The sequence below is a fragment of the Bombina bombina genome, chromosome 5 (assembly GCF_027579735.1).
Source record: "Bombina bombina isolate aBomBom1 chromosome 5, aBomBom1.pri, whole genome shotgun sequence".
Taxonomy (NCBI): Eukaryota; Metazoa; Chordata; class Amphibia; order Anura; family Bombinatoridae; genus Bombina; species Bombina bombina.
In genome coordinates, this window is record NC_069503.1 from 989,140,881 (window position 1) to 989,161,288 (window position 20,408).

Sequence of the window (20,408 nt, forward strand, 5' to 3'; positions counted from 1 at the left end):
AGATTAGGGGTTAATAAGTGTAGGCAGGTGTCGGCGACGTTGAGGGGGGCAGATTAGGGGTTAATAAATATAATATAGGGGTCGGCGATGTTAGGGGCAGCAGATTAGGGGTACATAGGGATAACGTAGGTGGCGGCGATTTGCGGTCGGAAGATTAGGGGTTAATTATTTTAAGTAGCTGGCGGCGACGTTGTGGGGGGCAAGTTAGGGTTTAATAAATGTAATACAGGGGTCGGCGGGGTTAGGGGCAGCAGATTAGGGGTACATAAATATAACGTAGGTGGCTGTCGGCAGATTAGGGGTTAAAAATTTTAATCGAGTGGCGGCGGTGTGGGGGGACCTCGGTTTAGGGGTACATAGGTAGTTTATGGGTGTTAGTGTACTTTAGGGTACAGTAGTTAAGAGCTTTATGAACCGGCGTTAGCCAGAAAGCTCTTAACTCCTGCTATTTTCAGGCGGCTGGAATCTTGTCGTTAGAGCTCTAACGCTCACTTCAGAAACGACTCTAAATACCAGCGTTAGAAAGATCCCATTGAAAAGATAGGCTACGCAAATGGCGTAGGGGGATCTGCGGTATGGAAAAGTCGCGGCTGTAAAGTGAGCGTTAGACCCTTTAATCACTGGCTCCAAATACCAGCGGGCGGCCAAAACCAGCGTTAGGAGCCTCTAACGCTGGTTTTGACGGCTACCGCCGAACTCCAAATCTAGGCCTAAGATAGCTATAATATACAATAATATAATAATATAATATAATAGTTACATTGTAGCTAGCTTAGGGTTTATTTTTATTTTACAGGCAAGTTTGTATTTATTTTAACTAGGTAGAATAGTTATTAAATAGTTATTAACTATTTAATAACTACCTAGCTAAAATAAATAAAAAAATTACCTGTAAAATAAAACCTAACCTAAGTTACACTAACACCTAACACTACACTACAATTAAATAAATTACCTAAATTAAATACAATTACCTAAATTAAATTAGCTAAAGTACAAAAAAACCCCCACTAAATTACAGAAAATAATAAACAAATTACAAGATATTTAAACTAATTACACCTAATCTAATAGCCCTATCAAAATAAAAAAGCCCCCCCCAATAAAAAAAACCCTAGCCTAAACTAAACTACCAATAGCCCTTAAAAGGGCCTTTTGCGGGGCATTGCCCCAAAGTAATCAGCTCTTTTACCTGAAAACAAAAAATACAAACAACCCCCCAACAGTAAAACCCACCACCCCCACAACCAACCCCCCAAATAAAATACTATCTAAAAAAACCTAATTGATTGATTTTTAATTGTTACATGGAAAGACTGTCTAAGTAAAGAATTGTTTCAATTCTAATTTGGAGAATTGGTTTTAACTTATTGTAAAATCTTGGATGCTTGATTATTATTTTACTGTTTTAATGGTATGTTAATTTTTATATGATATTGTATTGAATAAATTCATATATATTTTTTATAAATTTTGGACCCGGCCATTTGTTCTTTGGCGCTTTAACAACTTTTTTTTTTCTGATTATCTATTCGTTTGACCGATAGGGGTCAATTTATTAAAGCAAAGGGTCCCAATAGCATTAGGCGCTTAGTGTTAATTCATACCTCACCATAACTTTTATTTCCCCATAGGAATCAATGGGGCTGCGTTGCTGAGTATTACGCTGCTTTTTTGCAGGTGTTAGACTTTTTTTCAGCCGGCTCTCCCCGTTGATTCCTATGGGGAAATCGTGCACGAGCACGTTACACCAGCTCACCGCTGACTTAAGCAGCACTGGTATTGGAGTGCGGTAATGAGCAAAATGTTGCTCAACGCTCACTTCTTGCCTTTTAACGATGGGTTTCTGAAAACTCGTAATACCAGCGCTGCAGGTAAGTGAGCGGTGAGGAAAAACTGCTCGTTAGCACCGCACAGCTCAAAACGAAAAACTCGTAATCTAGCTGAATGTATGAGAAATTACTCCTTTATATTATTTTTATATAAAACTTGCATAAAACTCCTTTATATTATTTTTGTATAAAAAAACTAGCATTTTTTTTGTTCATTGAAACCTCAACCCATTTAAAGGCTAGATTACGAGTGGCATGTTAACAGTTAGGCACAAGCAATAACAGGCTTATTATGGCTGTTTTGCGTATGTCAGGTTTTCAAGTTGGAAGTAAACACGATTGCCTGAGCACAATTCAAATTAATGTGCATTGGGTTAGCCCCACCTCAGAGCTCTGGTTAACTGTTTTGCTAATTCTTGTTTACATAGCTTTTCTATAACCATTACTGCAGTACTGACATTTTCAGTATAAGTTCAAACAGATGTAGTTAGTCCAGACTATGTGACAAACACCTTTAAACCCCCCTCTGTTACAGATGTCAATGACAATGTACCATTTTTCACATCTTCTACATATGAGGTAACGTTGCCTGAAGGATCCAGAATTGGAACATCAGTAACGCAAGTCTCAGCCACTGACTTTGACTCTGATCTGCATGGAAAGGTATGGGACATCTGCTTACACAATGTCCTTAGTTAATGTATTGAAATATTACAATATTCGCTTTACTGACTTACATAAACTGGTATGTTACACCACACTGGACTGTATCATCATACTAACCATGCCAACTAGCTCTTAATAATAGTTTTATTTTGAACAAGGAAACCATGATTAGCCATCTAATGCCTAATTTCCATTCAGGTGGAAAACTTTTGAAACTGATGATAAAAATATTTATCTCCATCAAAGTCTATGGAGAATTTTTTATGTTGCCACCAGTTTCCAATCTTTATCACCTCAATGGAAACTAGGGCTAAGTCTGTGGTGTCTTCAATTTAATTTGCTGCAAAGTTTGCAAACATATTTTAAGGGAAAATAATTGTACGCTGTAAAGGCTACGTGTTTATATTATATTAAAGGATGGTTCTAGACATTGAAAACAAATGTGAGTGGTCAAAGGTTCACACAAAGCTACATAGCACAACAGGCTATTTTATTTGAATACCGTTGTCTTGGGATTTGGTGGTACTTAGTAGGCATGCACATTTTTATATTTAGTTACTTTCTGAATGCAGGAGAAGGCAGCCGCGCGCAGTTCTGCACTTTTCAGACCCGGATTTCTTTTTGTGAAAGTGCAACACACTAAGATCTGTGCAAATGTAGTGTGTTGCCTTCTTCTGCATTCAGGTATGAATACTGAATACTGGGTATTACACAATATGATATTAAGTACTTAACTTAATAAATACCAGAAATTCATTTTTATTATAGTCTCCCCGTACGTACTAGAATCAAAATACACATTTATTAATACCTGACAGTAACTCAGTCATTTACATACCTTCGAATCTATAATAGCTACTGACTATTATTGTCTATTGTTACTGGAGGCAGTACAGAATTGTTCTGGTCCCTAACAACAATGGTTTTATTCAAATGTTCATAAAAATCGAACATTCCAGACACCATTCTCTATCATGAGAAATTTACCTCAGTTTATATAAGAATATACCAAGAGCAAACCAGTAGCCCAGCACTACCGAGCAAGTCTGCTAAGAATATTAGGTGACACCATTACGCGGTTACCGATGTAATATATTACTTGAGTACTATTGTTCATTCATTAAGTATTATAGATAGTCTGGGGTTTACCCATAACGTGAGTACACACAGGGGAATAATTTTTCTCACAAGAATTTCTGCAAGGAACTTACCTCCTATATATAATATTGTGGCATTTTACCACCACTGATACTATTGAATTCCTGAACATAGTATCAATAGAGGCTAATATATCTATGAATGTGATATAGGTCTGATATTGACCAGAATTTGATATAAGGTTTATTTAGCCTCCTATTGATTTATGTTACATTCCTTGGAGAATACACCAAGGTTTTTCTGACTTTATATAAACCAAGGCCCCTGAGAGAAATTCTATCTCAGGTTTCCATTCAGTTACTATTACACTGCTTGTAATTTTATTTGAATTTTTCCCCCTTTTAATATTATTAATAAATGTTAAGTTTTATCCTACCCCTATTCTTAGGGCCTCTCTACCTATGGTACATTTAGTATTTACTTGATTTTGTGCTGTTGAGTGCTACTCAGTACATTCTTTCAATTGCATCTGCAATTGATGCTCCACTGCTGCTGGTTGTAGTTGAGGTTGGGTAACTCAATTACCGCACATCATTAAAGGGACATTTCATCCCTTGTGTGTAAAACGCACTGTGTGAGCCTGAAAGAGATCTGAAACCCATAAATGTTCTTCTGTGATTCAGACATACAATGTTTGTTTTAGAACGTTTCCAATATTTTTCTATTATCAAATTTGCTTCGTTCCCATGATATTCTGTGTTCAAGAGATACCTAAGGTAAGTGTCTGGAGCGCTACAGGAAATAGTGCTGCCATCTAGTGCTCCAGGCACGTTTATACTCCTGAGCATACATCCCTGCTCTTCAACAAAAGAAGGTAAAAGTACATTAGAAAGTTTTTTAAAATTCTATGCTCTTTCTGAATTATTTGGGGTTTCATGTTCCTTAAAAATACACATGCTCTTAAGTATGTGAGTATAAGTATGTGAGTATAAGTATGTGAGTATAAGTATGTGAGTATAAGTATGTGAATATAAGTATGTGAGTATAAGTATGTGATATGTGAGTATAAGTATGTGAGTATAAGTATGTGATATGTGAGTATAAGTATGTGAGTATAAGTATGTGAGTATACGTATGTGAGTATAAGTATGTGATATGTGAGTATAAGTATGTGAGTATAAGTATGTGAGTATAAGTATGTGAGTATAAGTATGTGATATGTGAGTATAAGTATGTGAGTATAAGTATGTGATATGTGAGTATAAGTATGTGAGTATAAGTATGTGAGTATACGTATGTGAGTATAAGTATGTGATATGTGAGTATAAGTATGTGAGTATAAGTATGTGAGTATAAGTATGTGAGTATAAGTATGTGATATGTGAGTATAAGTATGTGAGTATAAGTATGTGAGTATAAGTATGTGAGTATAAGTATGTGATATGTGAGTATAAGTATGTGAGTATAAGTATGTGATATGTGAGTATAAGTATGTGAGTATAAGTATGTGAGTATAAGTATGTGAGTATAAGTATGTGAGTATAAGTATGTGATATGTGAGTATAAGTATGTGAGTATAAGTATGTGATATGTGAGTATAAGTATGTGAGTATAAGTATGTGAGTATAAGTATGTGAGTATAAGTATGTGAGTATAAGTATGTGAGTATAAGTATGTGAGTATAAGTATGTGAGTATAAGTATGTGAGTATAAGTATGTGATATGTGAGTATAAGTATGTGAGTATAAGTATGTGATATGTGAGTATAAGTATGTGAGTATAAGTATGTGAGTATAAGTATGTGAGTATAAGTATGTGATATGTGAGTATAAGTATGTGAGTATAAGTATGTGAGTATAAGTATGTGATATGTGAGTATAAGTATGTGAGTATAAGTATGTGAGTATAAGTATGTGAGTATAAGTATGTGAGTATAAGTATGTGATATGTGAGTATAAGTATGTGAGTATAAGTATGTGATATGTGAGTATAAGTATGTGAGTATAAGTATGTGAGTATAAGTATGTGAGTATAAGTATGTGATATGTGAGTATAAGTATGTGAGTTTAAGTATGTGAGTATAAGTATGTGATATGTGAGTATAAGTATGTGAGTATAAGTATGTGAGTATAAGTATGTGAGTATAAGTATGTGATATGTGAGTATAAGTATGTGAGTATAAGTATGTGAGTATAAGTATGTGAGTATAAGTATGTGATATGTGAGTATAAGTATGTGAGTATAAGTATGTGAGTATAAGTATGTGATATGTGAGTATAAGTATGTGATATGTGAGTATAAGTATGTGAGTATAAGTATGTGAGTATAAGTATGTGAGTATAAGTATGTGATATGTGAGTATAAGTATGTGAGTATAAGTATGTGAGTATAAGTATGTGATATGTGAGTATAAGTATGTGATATGTGAGTATAAGTATGTGAGTATAAGTATGTGAGTATAAGTATGTGATATGTGTGTATAAGTATGTGAGTATAAGTATTGAAGTATAAGTATGTGAGTATAAGTATGTGATATGTGAGTATAAGTATGTGAGTATAAGTATGTGAGTATAAGTATGTGATATGTGAGTATAAGTATGTGAGTATAAGTATGTGAGTATAAGTATGTGAGTATAAGTATGTGAGTATAAGTATGTGATATGTGAGTATAAGTATGTGAGTATAAGTATGTGAGTATAAGTATGTGATATGTGAGTATAAGTATGTGAGTATAAGTATGTGAGTATAAGTATGTGAGTATAAGTATGTGAGTATAAGTATGTGATATGTGAGTATAAGTATGTGAGTATAAGTATGTGAGTATAAGTATGTGATATGTGAGTATAAGTATGTGAGTATAAGTATGTGAGTATACAACTTTATCTACTTAGCACTGAATTTTTGGACTTATACTACATTATTTGCTAGATTACAAATGGAGCTCTAATTTAACGTGCACCCGTAAATGGCAAAATTCTTTGTTAAATAACCTGTCATTATGAGTAATTTGCACTCCCAAAATTATAACTTTTATATCTTATAACTTTTAAATGCAATTTTTTCAATAATTTTTATTAGATAGTATTATGAGTATAACTGTACTTTTTAATGTATTTTTGATTTGTTTTGTTAAATTAAATCGCGCCCAAGGGAACGCGTCTACTTTCAACTTGCAATACAAATGCTACTTCTGACGCCGCAAACAGGCACAATAAATCCGATATCGCTTGCGTGCAACAGTTAGTTTAAAACTGTTAAAACCAGTTGCTTCTAGATTTTTTTAATATAATCAAACATATATAGTTTTTATTTTGTCCAGGTCCGTTACAGTATACTGAGACATGCCAATGCAGACTATCGCTGCTTTACTATTGACCCAGAAACAGGAGTGATATACACAAGGGCATCCTTTGACAGGGAAAGACAGGCAACCTACTTAATAGAGATCCAGTCTCAGGATTCCTCAGAGTCAGCGCGATTAGGGATGCAAGGCCGTCCTAACACAGGTAAGCAACAGTGGCAAATCATAAACTATAATGGAGATATGACACACAGATAAGATTTGAAAATTAATCTTGAAAAAGTTCCTGATATTAATAAAAATGGAAGTATTATATATATATATATATATATATATATATATATATATATATATATATATACATACATACAGTCATGGCCAAAAGTATTGGCACCCCTGCATTTCTGTCAAATAATGTATCACTTCGCCCAGAAAATTGTTGCAATTACAAATGATTAGGCATTCTCGTGTTCATTTCTTTTGTTTGTATTGGTATGACACAAAAAAGTGGAGAGAAAAAAGCCAAATCTGACACATTCCACACAAAACTCCAGAAATGTACTGGACAAAATTATTGGCACCCTCAATTTAATATTTGGTAGCACACTCCTTGGAAAAAATAACTGAAATCAATTGCTTCCTGTAACCATCAATGAGTTTCTTACACCTCTCTACTGGAATTTTGGACCACTTTTCTTTCGCCATCTGCTCAAGGTCTCTCAGATTGGAAGGATTCCTTTTCTCAAATGCTGTTTTGAGATCTCTCCACAGGTGCTCTATCGGATCAAGATCTGGACTCATTGCTGGCCAGTTCAATACTCTCCAGTGCTTTGTCTTAAACCATTTCTGGGTGCTTTTTGATGTGTGATTTGGGTCATTGTCCTGCTGTAAGACCCAACTGTTTGACACTGAGCCCTACATTGCACCACATAATTCTTTGGTAGTCTTCAGATTTCATAATGTCATACACACAGTCAAGACATCAAGTGACTGAAGCAGCAAAGCAACCCCAAAACATCAGTGAACCTCTACCATGTTTGACAGTAGGGACTGTATTCTTTTCTTTAAAAGCCTCTTCTTTTTCTAAAAACCGTAGAATGATGGGCTTTACCAAAAAGCTGTAATTTTGTTTCGTCTGTCCACAGCACATTCTCCCAAAAGGATTTTGGCTTCCTCAGTTATGTTTTGGCAAACTCCAATCTAGCTTTTTTTTTTTTTTTTTTTTATTTATTCATTTTTATTATCATTATTTAGCAGCATGGTACAAAAGGATGTCATTGTTGATACAAAAGTTTAAACAGAAACAAAAGAGGGAGAAACCATCAGTCTCCAAAAGAAAGGAGAACAAACTCCCATATAGTAAAATGAAATAGTAGAGCTAGACTGTCCGTGATAAGTCCATTTGAAAACAGTAGCCCCACTCCATATAAATGCATGGTGATTGACAATGACACCAATGTACAAAACATAACTCAAACAACAACAAAACTATGCCGAAATTTCTTAATTTAAGATCACTTTGTATATAATCTACACATCTAGTGGTATCCCTCGACTTTGTATTTAACTATCAACCTTTGAGAGAAGTGCTAAGCTAAAGAGGTCATTGATAGAGTATCAGGCAGGGGTGGGACCACGTCAGCCATACCTCTCTAAGATAACACTAGGCCTGTCATTCCTCCTAGGTCACTCCTGTAACTTGTGTAAAGCTCCCCCTTTCTATCCTCAGATCATTTTGGATTTCATCCCAGATGAATTTTAAATCATGGAAGAATTCTAACCTATTCGATTTAAAGAAACCGTATTCTTCCATTCTCAAGGTATCTGTCATGTGAGAGTGCCAGTCCTTTAGGGTCGGGCAGATTTGAGATTTCCAGAGCCTAGCGACTAAGGACCTAGCAGAATTCAATGCCAACTGAATTAGTCGTGTTCTTAATTTACATTTACATTTAGGTAACAGGTTCAGTAGGGCCGTTGTCGGGTTTAGCTGATAGGAATCCCCCCGCCCCATTATGACTTGTAGGATATTCTGTATGCCCTCCCAAAAAGGTGACAATTTAGGACATGCCCACCATATGTGTGTCATCGTCCCCCTTTCCCCACAACCCCTCCAACAAAGGTCCGACGAGGCAGGGAAAATGCATTTATGTCTGGTAGGTGTCAAGTACCACCTAGTCAGGAGTTTGTAATTTGTCTCTAAAAATCTAGCTGAGGATGAAGATTTTCTTGTATTATTAAAAATTTTAACCCACTCTGCTTCTGTGATAGTCTTATTCAATTCCCTATGCCAGCTTTCTATATAATCAGGAAGTTTCGTGCTCTGTGCATTAACTAGGAGTCTCTTAGCCCATGATAAGGTGTGATGTGCTGAACTTGTCATAGAGCATGTCTGTTCGAAGGGTGTGAGATTTCTTGTAAGTGACTGTTTGAGAGGGTGGGTATGGAGAAAATGGTGAACTTGGTTATATTTTAGCCACCTAACAAAAACTCCACCTAGGATGTCTGTAAGGTCTAACCTGTTTTTGAGTTTGCCCTCACTGAGTAAATTAAATAGGGGAACCGTGTAACCCATCTCCCAATTATTCAGGTTATTCCTGTCAAACATTACCCCCCTAATAGCTCAGCATTCGGGGAAATTGGGGACATGGGTGATCTGAGTGTTGATATTCCTGGGAATCTCTTTATCAAAGTGTCCCATAATTCGAACACATGGTGTAAAAGCGGGTATGCCTTCAACCATGGGGGTCGATTCTGCCCTGCTATCCAACATAAAGCTCCCGGAGAGGGGGAGTGAAGTATATGTGAATCTATTGGAATCCAAGCCTTAGAGTCCCTATTTCTGTGCCACTCTATGATTCTCTGTAAGCCCGTGGCCTGATAATAGGTTTCTATCTTAGGCAGACCCAACCCTCCCTCTCTGGCTGACCTGTACATAGTTGCCTTCTTAACTCTGGGTTTTATGCTACCCCAAACGAAGGAATCTAAAACATGTTGTATCTGAGTAAGGAGGCCCTGTGGTAGGGTGATAGGGACAGCTTGAATCGCGTACAGCAATCTAGGGAGTACATTCATTTTCAAAATTTGGAGTCTATCCCACCATGAAAAGGGACGGTCCTTCCAAGTTTTTAAATCTGTCGATATAGTATTAAGTAGATTAGTGAAGTTAAGCTCCAGGAGGGCTTTCATGTTTGGAGCAAGATACATCCCCAAATATTTGATTGCTTGTGGTTGGTGTTTAAGAGTGCAGGACTGTAACAGGGTCTGAAATTCTTGAGGTGGGAGGGAGATATTTAAGATTTCTGACTTTTGTTCATTAACCCTGAAATTGGAAAAGTCATCAAATTGTTTGAGAACTTTCAGGACCTCAGGGACAGATGTCTGGGGTGATGATAACGTGAACAGGACATCGTCTGCGTATAGCGAGAGTTTACAATCTAAAGGGCCTACTTTAATGCCGGAAACCAGCAGATTATTTCTTATTTTCTGTGCTAAGACTTCCATGCTGATTATGAATAAGATAGGGGAAAGCGGACAACCCTGCCTTGTGCCATTGTGGATAATGAAGGGATCGGACATTATATTATTTACTCTAACCCTTGCTGATGGTGCATGATAAAGGCTCTGAATTCTACGAAGCATACCCTCCCCCAGACCCACCTCCCTAAGTGTAGCAAATAAAAAATTCCAGTTTAGGCGATCAAACGCTTTCTCAGCGTCTGTGGAAATAACCACCATATCCGTGTTTGTATGTTTAGCGTGATCTATTAATTGAAGTGATCTGATGGTGTTATCCCTGGCCTCTCGACCAGGCACAAAGCCAGCCTGATCAGAGTGGATAATCTGTGGGAGTATTCGGTTCAACCTATTAGCCAGTATTTTTGTAAAGATTTTTAAATCAGTGTTCAATAAAGAGATGGGCCTGTAATTACCAGGATGCGTGGGGGGTTTACCTGGTTTGGGAATAACTGAAATCTGGGCTTCTAAGTATTCCGGGGGGAGATGTCCTTCCTTATCTATATACCTATATAACTCTAATAGATGTGGCGCTAAGATATCCTTATATGTTTTGTAATATTTGTTTGAAAACCCGTCTGGTCCAGGACTTTTATGTGATGGAAGGTCATTAATAACTTTCAGTATTTCATGTAGTTTGATCGGTTCGTCTAAGCTCTCTTTGTCCTCTCTTTGAATCTTACTCAAATCTGCACTTTGAATATAAGTGTCTAAAAATTCTGCTTGCGTTACCCGCTCATTACAGGGGAGATTGTAAAGATTCCCATAGTAGGTCATGAATGATTTAGCTATCAGATTTGAGTCCGACGTTTCCATGCCGTCGTCTGCTGTTATATTGAGAATGTAGTTGTGTAATGTTTTGTGCTTTAAGGCCCTAGCGAGCAGAGTACCATATTTGTTACCTCCATGGAAGTATATCTTTCTAAGATATAAAGCCTTTACACATGCCACCTTATGTAAGTAGTTTTTTAGCTGGGATCGTGATGTGGCTAGCGCCTGCAAAAGATCCTGTCTCTGGGGATTACTTTTATGTGAATTTTCGTCAGTTTGTACTTTTTGTAGTAGTGTTTTGTATTGTGCTAGCGAAGAACACTTTTTAATAGCTTTCTGTTTCAGCAACGACCCCCTGAGAACAGCCTTATGTGCGAACCAAGTAATTGGAGTGTACGTCGTGGAGTTGCAGTTTAGCTGAAAGTACTCTGTCAAAGCTTGCTGGGTTTGTTATACGACTAGTGGGTCATGTAGCATAGCCTCATCCAGTCTCCAGTGAAATGGGTGTATTGGTACCGAGGGCCAGGTCAGAGTCAGCGATATTGAGGAGTGGTCAGACCATGTTATTGGGGAAATATCAGCGTCTGTAACTAATGGCATATTACTATGGTTAATAAACCAGTAGTCTATGCGTGAGTATGATTTGGCTGGATTAGAATAAAATGAATAGTTGCGTGCGGTGGGGTGAAGTGTGCGCCAGGTGTCCAAAAGGGTGAGGCCCCTTAATGTGTTAAGAATTAGATTTCTAGTTTTAGACGTAGTGATACTGCGGCCTTGTGAACAATCTAAAGTCGGGAACAATGCTACATTTAGATCTCCCCCTAACAGGAGTGTGCCTTTTTGGATCTCTAGGAGTTTGTTACTGACTGTCGCCAAAAAGTGAGCTTGTCCTGTGTTGGGTGCGTATACGTTAGCCAGGGTAATTGGTCTATTAAACAACATACCCACTAGTATTATATAGCGACCTTCCCTATCCACCAATTTCTCCAACAGCTGGAAATGTGTATTTTTATTGAATAATATTCCCACCCCATTCTTTTTCTCTGTGTTAGAGTGAAGGTACGAAGTGGGGAAGTCTCTAGATTTAAATGTAGGTTCTTTGTTGGTGACAAAATGGGTTTCTTGAACAAAAATAATGTTAGCTTTTTCTTTTCTCCCCCAATTAAGCGCTATGGATCTTTTAGTTGGGGAATTTAGGCCCTTACAGTTTTGAGAGATTAGTTTAATTTCCTTAATTTGTGTACCTGCATCGGTGTTGTGGGATAAAGCTCATTACCTTACGTCGGAGGATTTGCCCAGTCATGTAGTGTCTATACTCAGCCATCGCAGTGTCAAGGAAAACGGCACCATTGAAGTGTTGGTCCGGCCTGCCTGTGGTTAGATAGTGGATGGAAGTAACTCTCTTATACGTGTATACAAAAACATCTCTTAGTCCTGGATCAGAAGTAAGCAATACAAAAGTATCATTATTTCTGCATAAACAACAAAACAATAAACAATACAACCAAACAAGAAAATTGAAAACAAAAAACATTTCATAACAAAAATTCCCTGTAAAACCTTCCCAAGTAATATTGGGGTTCATAGGGGAATTAGTTCAACTGAACAAGGTTGAAAGGCACCTGTGAAAGAGAGAAACAGTGTTAAAGGGAAGAAAAGGGGAGAGAGAAGACCATAGCATAAACAATCTATCTCAGGAGCAAATGAAACATAGCACCAAAGTAAGACCATGATAATAATCGTGCTTAAGGCTAATCTCAGGAATGTCTCAAGTATCTTTATCGGCCGGCCAGGCCTTCACTGCCAGAGGAACTGTATAGATAGTCTAAAGATCCCTCAACTCGGGTCTAGATCTGCTGGCCCTTTCCGATGTTTTGATACGTCATCTCTAGATCTTTTCTTTGCCGCTTTCGTCCATTGAGGTTTTGGCGGTGCTGAATTTCTTTGTGAGTCAGAGATATCCGAAGGTTCCAATGAAGGGAGGGTAGGTTTTGGTATGCCCAGTGTTTGGCAAAAGTGGTCCAGATCTTCTAGTGTCCTGTATGTTGCAAGTTTGTTGTTCTTCAGTACTCTCAAACTGAAGGGGAATTCCCATCTGTAGGGTATACCGTGATCTCTCAGATGAAGCGTGAGGAATCTTATTTCTTTGCGGTTTTGTAAGGTGATAGGGCTGAGGTCTGCGTAAAATTTAAGCGTGTCACCATCCAAAGTGAAGGATTATTGTTTTCTTGTAGCATTTAATATTGCTTCTTTATCGGTGTATCTGTGAAACCTCAGGATTATATCCCTTGGAGGCTCTCCATCCCGTGGCTTGGGTCTTAAAGCTCTGTGCGCCCTGTCAATCGCTACATCAGGTAGCTGCTGATTATTCAATAGTTGTTTGAAGATGTTTTGTAGATGTGAGGGGAGAGTGTCACTCGTGATTTTTTCAGAGACACCCCGAATGCGTGGATTTTGTCTCCTACCCCTGTTGTCGAGGTCTTCTAGCTTGGATTGGAGATATTCAATTTGTGATTCCTGGGTCTCCATTTTCCTGTTGATTAGGTCCATGTTGGATGTAGTCTCTTCCTCTAATTCTTCCAAATAGGCCACTCTGCCTCCCAGATCCGCAACTTCTTTCTTTATTTCTGTTAAACCCTCTTTCAGCATCTTACTGACCTTTTGAAAAAAAGAGGAGAGGTCTGCTTTGGTCGGGAGATCTTTAAGGTCAGCTTTAGTTATAGGTGATTCTCTGTCAGGAGGAATTGGATCTTGTTGCTCTTCTTGAGACATTTGTGAATTATCATCTTCCTCCACAGTTGGAGAGTGTATAGCTTTAAAGAATGTGTTCATCTTTGAACTAGAAGTAGCATGTGGCTTTGTACCCTTGTCCACCCTGGGGACTCTCCTGGATGCCATAGTGTGATGCAGATAAACAGTAGCTATACCAGGTTATAGAGAGAGGTGTGGATTTCAGTCAGGGCATATATATAGTATGATGTTGCAGACTTTAAATTGCAATGAGATGAATGCAAAAAAAAACAAAAAACGATTCAGTTAATAATTCCCTATCAAATGACAGTCTCTGTGTTTATAAGCAGATTACTCCTGTTGCTGAGATTATCTGTGCTGTGCTTCAATTGGGGTTTCTGATACAGTCATGCAGGGGCTTAGTAAGTGTGCTTATTAAGTTGTTAAATGCAGCAAACACCAAGCCTTTTAACACATCAGTTAGGGTTTCTATACACCAATCTTTGATCTTCTGTAGCTAAACAGGATTGTAAGGGCCTGAGGCTGTAAATTTAGGCAAGGCCTTAATAGCTACAGGGTTTCCCTGGCAATTCAGCAGAGGCCCGTTTTTAAAAGGCTTTTATTTCAGCTTTTTATCCCCCCCAAAAAAAAAAAAAAAAAAACAATTCAGGTAATAATCCCCTATCAAATGACAGTCTCTGTGTTTATAAACAGATTCCTCCTGTTGCTGAGATTATCTATGCTGTGCTTCAAATGAGGTTTCTGATACAGTCATGCAGGGGCCCAGTAAGTGTGCTTATTAAGTTGTTAAATGCAGCAAACACCAAGCCTTTTAACACATCAGTTAGGGTTTCTATACACCAATCTTTGATCTTCTGTTGCTAAACAGGATTGTAAGGGCCTGAGGCTGTAAATTTAGGCAGGGCCTTAATAGTTACAGGGTTTCCCTGGCAATGCAGCAGGGGCCCGTTTTTAAAAGGCTTTTATTTCAGCTTTTTATCCCTTAAACATATGTTCATGCCCTCTGTCTACCTGTAAATGACCTCTGCTGGCTCTTCTGCCCCTCTGATGGCTGCTCTGATCATTAGATAGTCCAGTTAGTTGTGATGTTAAGAATAGCTGGTATGGGGTTTCCAGGCAAAACAGCAGGGGCGCATCATGATAGAAGGCTCTAACTCAGTCAAAACAGCTCCTTTCTGCATAAAAAATATGCAATCTTGTTCCCCATTCTCTCCCCTCACTTCTCACTTGGTTCTGTCAGTCCAAACATGTCTGGACCAGCGATAATCTCCCTCAATGCCAGGTCAAATGTGGAGCTTCAGCAGGAAACATCCATGTCAGTTCATGGCTAGCTCCGCCTCCCCAATCTAGCTTTTTTATGTTTCTTTGTCAGCAGTGTGGTCCTCCTTGGTCTCCTACCATAGTGTCCCTTATCATTCGGATGACAACATATAGTGCGAGCTGACACATTTGTACCCTGTGCCTGAAGGTCAACTTGAATTTGTCTGGAAGTTGATCGAGGTTCTTTATCCACCATTCGAACAATCCTTTGTTGCAATCTTTGATCAATTTTACTCTGTCGTCAACGTCCAGGGAGATTAACTAAAATGCCATGGGCTGTAAACTTCTTGACAATATTGCGCACAGTGGACACAGGAACCTAAAGATCTTTGGAGATGGACTTGTAACCTTGAGATTGTCCATGCTTTTCCACAATTTTTGTTCTCAAATCCTCAGACAATTCTTTTGCTGCTCTTTCTCTTCTCCATGCTCAGTGTGGCACACAGAGACGCACAACAGAAAGGTTGAGTTAATTTTTTGCCATTTAACTGGTTGCTGGTGTGATTTCTATATTGTCAGCACCTGCTAATTGATACAGGTGAGTTTAATTACAAATTACAGGAGCATCACAAACCTGGAATGCAATTATTTCTTACAATAATTTTGACCAGTCCATTTTTGGAGTTTTGCGTGGAATGTGTCCGATTTGACTTTTTTTTAGCATTATAAAAAAGACATTAAAGGGACATTATGCTGTAAAATATTCATTGTGCAATTCATTTTATCTGCTGGAGTGTATACACTTCTTTACAAATAGCTACTTTACTTTTATTTTGTCATTTTTAAAAAAGATATTCTTGCCTGTTAAAACAGCCACCTTTACTGAAAATATGAATAGTGCATTAATCACTATAAAAAGGATAGGTAAACAAGAGACAGCAGCAGATATCAACCGCCCAGTGGGGGTGAGAGAGAGCTTATTTTAAAAAAACCAACAACAATATACTGTATATATTTAATATGTGTGATTACTGCTCTTTCTTATGCATGACCTTACCTGTAACTGAACTGTGTACTTTACAGATACAGCCTATGTAAGGATATTTATAAGTGATGTCAATGATAATGCGCCAAAATTCCCGCAACAGAGATATGAAGCCAGCGTGGAGGAGGATAAGGATGTAGGGTATGTTCTCATGACTGTAACTGCTAATGATGAAGATGAAGGTAGGTTGTAGAGTCATGTCTGAATAAACAAACTTGTTGTGTACGGTCACTTAAAGGGACATTAAGTACCTTGATGTTACATTTATCTGCAGTCTGTCAATAGATTAACAGATAAGCAGAGACTTCATTGTGGATTTGATAATAAAAGTGCATAACAAACTGCAAATTGGGGACAGATATCCAGCAGTGTTAGGCTTGTGAAGACTATCATCAGCTTTTCCAGTTTTCAGGATTGGAAATTTCTCCATTTTTAAAGTTTAAAGGGATAGGAAAGTCAAAATTAAACTTGCATGATTCAGATAGAGCATGTCATTTTAAGACACTTTTAAATTCACTTCTATTTTCAAATGTGCTTCGTTCTCTTAGTATCCCTAGTTAAAAAATGAATACACACATATCATACACTAGTGGGTGCTGCTGCTAATTGGTGCCTGCACACATTTGTCTCTTGTGATTGGCTAAATAGATATGTTCAGCTTCCTGTCAGTAGTGCAATGCTGTCTCTTCATCAATGGATAACAAGAGAATGAAGAAAATGTGATAATAGAATTAAATTGGAAAGTTGTTTAAAATTGTATGTTCTATCTGAATCATAAAATACATTTTTGGGGTTTAATATCCCTTTAATTACAGGAACGGAGATGCAAAATGAATAATGTAAGTATATTGCAAAGTTGTTTTACTATGCACAATCATTTTATATTACAACCTCAAAGGGTTTACTGTCTCTTTAAATTCTTTTCTGTCTGTGTCAAGTATAATTTACCATATTTTGAAATATCGACAAAATACCAATGTCAGGAATGCTGTGCATTGTGCCTTATTATTGTATACGTTTTTTTACGGAAACTGTGATAAAGAAATATTGCAGAGCCACATCAAATATTATTATCATAATCATTGTAACTTCAATTTGGATTTTCTAACAGATTCATTCCGTTCATACTTTAGAAGTACAAAATAATATGAAACAAAATGTGTCATTTATCTCCCACAGACACTTAAATATTTTTTTAAGAAATAATAATAAAAGTACCTTTTCACTCTTTGATCCAAGAACAAATCAAGTATATTATAATTTTAGGAGAAAAATATTGTAATGAAGTGTCATTATTTTGAATATTTTTCATGTAATTTAAAGGGACAGTCAAGTCTAAAATAAACTTTCATGATTCAAATAGGGCATGAAATTTTAAACAATTTTCCAGTTTATTTTATCACCAATTTTGCTGCGTTCTCTTGGTATTCTTAATTGAAAGCTAAACCTAGGGGGTTCATATTCTAATTTCTTAGACCTTGAAGGTCGCCTCTTATCTGAATGCATTTTGACAGTTTTTCACCACTAGAGGGTGTTAGTTCATATGTGTCATATAGATAACATTGAGCTCATGCACATGAAGTTACCAAGGAGTGAGCACTGACTGGCTAAAATGCAAGTCTTTCAAAAGAACTGAAATAAGGGGGCAGTTTGCAGAGGCTTAGATACAAGATAATTACAGAGTTAAAACGTGTATTATTATAGCTGTGTTGCTGCACAGTTGATGCAAAACTGGAGAATGGGCAATAAAGGGGTTATCTATCTTTTTAAACAACAACAATTCTTGTTTTGATTGTCCCTTTAACTTTTGCAAAAGCTACAGTGAGCCCTGCATGTTTCAAAATCAAAATCCAGCTTGCTAAACAATTATTAGATGTGTATTGGGTATGAATGGGCGTTCGGTAGCTTCGTTAGCTGCCAAATTCAGAAATAGGTGGCTGTTTTCGATGCCAGATTGATTCTTGTGAACATCCAGATCTTAGTGTGGTGATCTTTTACAAGCATAAATCCGGCACCAAAATACCCAAAGTCCCTGATTGACCGCATTCGGCAGCTAAAGAAGGTGCTGAATGCCCATGCCTTGGTTTTGTAAGAATGTCTAAAATAACACATTATGCTTTGCTTTTTTTATGGTGCAACTGAATTACTGAAGTAATGAAAGTATCAATATTTCAGATTATTATAAATGTGAACTTTTTAAACCAGAGTTAAAGGGACATTTCAGCCTAAATTGGAATACACATTGATGTATTTCAGTTTTGAATAGAAGCAGTTTTGTAATATCCATGTATTAGCAAAAATGCTTCTTATAAAAGCTGTAGCTGTTTCAAATGTGTATTTAAATATGCACTGTGCACCAGCACTTTATACATAGCACTTGCTCAGAGGGCTTAAGATGCTTGTACCATGTGGTAATGACTCAATTTGCTAATTACTTACATGATACAAGCCCCACTTGTGTTCTGAGCAGCTGCAGCATTTAAATGCTGGTGCACTGAGAATATATAGTTATGCTTCACATGCACGTGCAGAGAAAAATGTTAACACTAAAACAGTGATAACTTTTACTAGAAGCATTTTTGAAAATACATGTATATTGCAAATATGTTTCTATTCAGAGATGTAATTCATCTATGTGCATTTACATTTTGACCGGAATGTCCCTTTAACTACATATTTCAAATCAATAAAAAGAGAAGCAAGCATGAAAATATTTCTAGGTAAAAACAATAAGTTTTATGATTTAAACAATGTAAGTTTAAAGGGATAAGAAAGTTAAAAATAAACTTGCATGATTCAGATAGAGCATATCATTTTAAGACACTTTTAAACTAACCTATTTTCAAATATACTTTGTTCTCTTTATACTCCTTGTTAAAAAAAAGAATACGTACAAATCCTACACTAGTGGGAGCTAGCTGCTAAGTGGTGCCTGCACACATTTGTCTCCTACGATTGGCTATCTAGATGTGCTCATCTAGCTGCCAGTATTGCAATGCTGCTCTTTCAGCAAAGGAAAACAAGATAATGAAGCAAATTTAATAATAGAAGTAAATTGAAAAGTTGTTTGAAAATGTTGGGGTTTCCTGTCCCTTTAATTAACAATACTCTTATAGTTTCTAACAAAACTTTGCAAGCACATTCCCTTTACTTTCTTTAACAAAGATCTGCATTTAATGTGTTTTATGTAGGAACAAATGCTAAACTAAGATACCAGATTACTTCCGGGAACACAAAGGGAATATTTGATGTGAAAACTGAAGTGGGAGCCATCTTTATCACTCAGAATTTAAACTATGAGCAGGACACACACTTTGAACTCAAACTGGTAGCTTGTGATGGAAAGTGGGAAAATTACACTGTAGTAATTGTTAATGTAATAAACCTCAATGATGAGCCCCCTTCTTTTACACAGAGTGTGTATCACAGCAGCATTCTTGAAGAACTGACAGAGCTTCCAATGTTTGTGCTACAGGTATGTAATTTTGCTTGTATTTTATGTAATTCAGTCAATGTATATGTGTATCGTTTTACAACGGTTCAATTTACACCGTTTCAGAATAACAACCTTTTTTTCCAGTCATGTGATTGCTATTGAAAAACATTGAGAAGCAGTGCATTTATTAAAATAGCCAGTAGGTGGAGCTGTCCGCTTGTGTTGCAACAAAACCAAGCAAGCTGAAATTAATCAGTTTAACCAGACCTGAGCTATCGAGCAGATTTCCAAGGAACAAGAGCTTCCTGTCTATAAATCAGTCCAGATTGGAATGCATAGAAAGAACTGTTTGCAGAAAAATGCAAGTGAAGTCTGTGTTGTGTGATTATTTTATTAGATTTATAATGCTGTTTAGCAAATGTTTTTGTTCATTTAACTTAGTTTAATTATATATTCTGTGTTGTGTTATTATTTTATTAGGTTTTTAATGCTGTTTAGCATTTAAAGTCTTCATTTCAAAGCTTTAAAAATAATGTATTAGGTGTTGCTTATGACAATTTTGAGAGGGGCCTGGAACCTATCTCCCTCACTTCCCATTGACTTACATTATAAACTGGGTTTCAATTTACAACGGTTTCGATTTACAACCATTCCTTCTGGAACCTAACCCCGGCGTAAACTGAGGGCTACCTGTATGTATATATATATATATATATATATATATATATATATATA

At 36.9% G+C, this 20,408-nt stretch overlaps 1 protein-coding gene across 1 annotated transcript in view; it reads left to right on the top strand.

Annotated features, from left to right (window-relative positions):
• The window catches only part of LOC128661686 (neural-cadherin-like), a 488,078-nt gene that overhangs the window by 227,588 nt on the left and 240,082 nt on the right, over nucleotides 1–20,408 (top strand). The window contains 4 exon segments of the mRNA XM_053715912.1: nucleotides 2,368–2,495; nucleotides 6,916–7,102; nucleotides 16,276–16,419; nucleotides 19,429–19,712. Of these exon segments, the coding sequence (XP_053571887.1) occupies nucleotides 2,368–2,495; nucleotides 6,916–7,102; nucleotides 16,276–16,419; nucleotides 19,429–19,712 (743 nt within the window).